The sequence below is a fragment of the Montipora capricornis genome, chromosome 1 (assembly GCF_036669925.1).
Source record: "Montipora capricornis isolate CH-2021 chromosome 1, ASM3666992v2, whole genome shotgun sequence".
Classification (NCBI taxonomy): Eukaryota; Metazoa; Cnidaria; class Anthozoa; order Scleractinia; family Acroporidae; genus Montipora; species Montipora capricornis.
Window position 1 is genome coordinate 52,251,135 of NC_090883.1, and position 2,500 is coordinate 52,253,634.

The window sequence follows — 2,500 nt, forward strand, 5'->3', positions numbered from 1 at the left end:
AGGCTGTAATTTTAATGGGTGTATACAAAACAAAACGTTTACCTTTGAGAGCTTTGTCATACTCTTCCTTATTTGCAAATTCCTCTTTATTGTCCTCAAGCATTTTCTCTAGTTCCTTCGTGCGTATTTCGCGATCGTTGATCACATTTTCCTGCTCTTTCAGCTTTCTGTGTTGATCTTCCAGCAGTTTTTGCTGTTCTTCCATCATTTGGTTCATCTCTTCCATCTGCTCAGCTAGGTTACGCAATTCCTCTCCTTTTCTGTCGTTCGCTTCCTTAAAAGCGTCCAACTGTTCCGCCAGCGCTCGCGATTCTTGATCTTTGCGTTCGTAGGCTTCGCGCTCGTCTCGGAGCATTCGGATGGGTGTTGGTGTTTCGTCACGTTCCTCACCATTCGAGTGTTTGACTCGGTTGAGCTGCTCCTGATTAAGGGAAAAAGTATGACAAAGGTTAATTGAAATCCTTCTTAAAGCGGAATGAAGTGGGAGGGGAAGCAAAAAAAAAAAAAAAAAAAAAAAACAGAAAAATACACCGTCCAATCCCTGTCCGACCTCACACTCAAGGTGATGCTAGGTGAACTTTCGCATGCAAAGTACGTAAATGGTGCTCAAAGCCTCATAACTCGTGGCTGCCAAATTAAGGGTTTGAACAAGCCTGCAAATTCCGTCGGGCAAAACCACAACGGTACTTTTATGATTTAAAAAAATTACCCTGAGCGCGGAAATTTGGAGAAAAGCTTCATTCAGTTGTTTCTGGATCGTTTCCTTCTCTCGTTCCAGATCTCTTTGCGTTTCCTCGCTTATCACCAGGTCCTCTTTCAGCTTATCCTTCATCTGCTGCACTTGTGTCAAAGCTTCCAGTTGCTTGGCGAGTTCATCTTGTAGCTCCTTTATTTGCATTAGCATGTCCAACTCTGTCTGCGATTTTGCACTCAATTCTTTGCTCAACTCTTGGGTGTCTTCTTCAGACTTGATCAAACGCGTTTTGAGGCCTTCGACAACGGACTGCCAATCTTCGTTGGACTCACCATCAGCGCTTGTTTTCTCTTCAAAATCTTTGCATTTCCTAGCCAAGTTGTCTCTTTCTACGCTGATCTGTTCAACTAACTCCATAAGCCTGTTAGCTTCAGGTTCTTGCATGCTTTCCTCCAGAGCTTTCTTATAGTTCTCAACCTGTTGTTCAAGCTCTTCAATTTTACTTTGTAATTCCAGCATTTTCTCTTCATCTCGCTGTGCCTCGCTGCCTTCTTGCTCGACGCCCCATAATTCCTCCCCGTGCATCCCTCCCTCAACGGTTTCTACGGTGGTCACCTGTTGACGGAAACAAGGATCAGTCAATGAACCAGTCAATTCATCGAAACTCAGGGGGTAGGGTTGTACCTCTTGTTGAACACTATATTTCATTGGCTGTGTAGCGTGGTACTTCCTATTGTTGGCTGTGCTAAATCCATTGTTATCTTTGTTCGTTCTATTGTTCTTTTGGTCAATACTGAAGCCCGTTCAGTGAGCTACGACACGACCCCGCATTGACGGCCGTTTTTATACCAGAGAGGCATAATCCGTCTGGTTATGCGTTTCCAGTGTAAAGATGGGTACAAGATGCATTATCAGTCTGTACGAACTATCTTTCGTTGTGCGTCTTAAACGACGCACAACGGGAGATTATCCGTCCAGACGGATTTCGTCTTATATAGTTCATCCCTTCTTTACACTAGACGAATAACACGAGAGACGCATAATTCGTCTGGACGGAATGTGCGTCTGTAATATAAAAACGGCCAACTAACCCCTGAAAACGAACTTCGCTTCACTGTAGAAATTTCGCGATTTTTCCGAGTTGTTTAATATGGAAACTGTGTTACAATTATCCTGGAATTGCGCTAGTATCAACAGGATCAGAGTTTTAGTTCGTCGGTTGCAAACGTCCTCCACTTAACATCAAATTTGGCAATTTAACGTCTTTGTCAGGGCGAAAACGAAAAAAAAAATGCATCGATATGCAAGGCGAGCAGATCCATTGTATTTTTCTCCTTTAACCAACTGAATATTTTTCCCCATTTTAAAGTCGTCCTCGACGACATCCTTGTTGCTTAAGCTCTCAGCTGAATTTATTTTGAAAGCGTCATTTTGGCACCAGTAGTTAACTTCAGGGATTTTCTAAGTGCAGCCCCGAAAAGTTGAACCAGCGATTACCAGGATGAAATTTAACGAGTGGTCAGGACGGGACATTTTCGCGTGACACAATTCCCTTTGTATCTCAAGGACGGAGAGGATTTAAGTCGTCACACTTCACAGTCATTTTTCTTTTTGTTACCTTAAAAACATGTTAAAAGATCGGCTTTCCAAAACAAGCGGTTGGCAGTTTCACAAATGGCTTTTCGGGTCCGAAAAGTTTTCGGGACTTTCGAGAAACGGGCCCCGGGTCTCAAAGCAAGGGGCCTAACCACTGGGCTACAGAGTACCTGAATTAATGGTGCTTCCATGTGAAGAGAAGCGGCTCGT

The 2,500-nt window shown here is 43.5% G+C and overlaps 1 protein-coding gene across 1 annotated transcript in view; it reads right to left on the reverse strand.

The window, feature by feature from the left end:
- Positions 1 to 2,500, reverse strand: part of LOC138048170 (A-kinase anchor protein 9-like) — an 84,073-nt gene that overhangs the window by 27,812 nt on the left and 53,761 nt on the right. Inside the window, exons 26-28 of the mRNA XM_068894591.1 lie at positions 2,461 to 2,500; positions 710 to 1,309; positions 43 to 421 (exon numbers count right to left, since the gene is read on the reverse strand). The exon at positions 2,461 to 2,500 is cut by the window's right edge and continues 1,238 nt beyond it. Of these exons, the coding sequence (XP_068750692.1) occupies positions 43 to 421; positions 710 to 1,309; positions 2,461 to 2,500 (1,019 nt within the window). The remainder of the gene's footprint in view (positions 1 to 42; positions 422 to 709; positions 1,310 to 2,460) is intronic.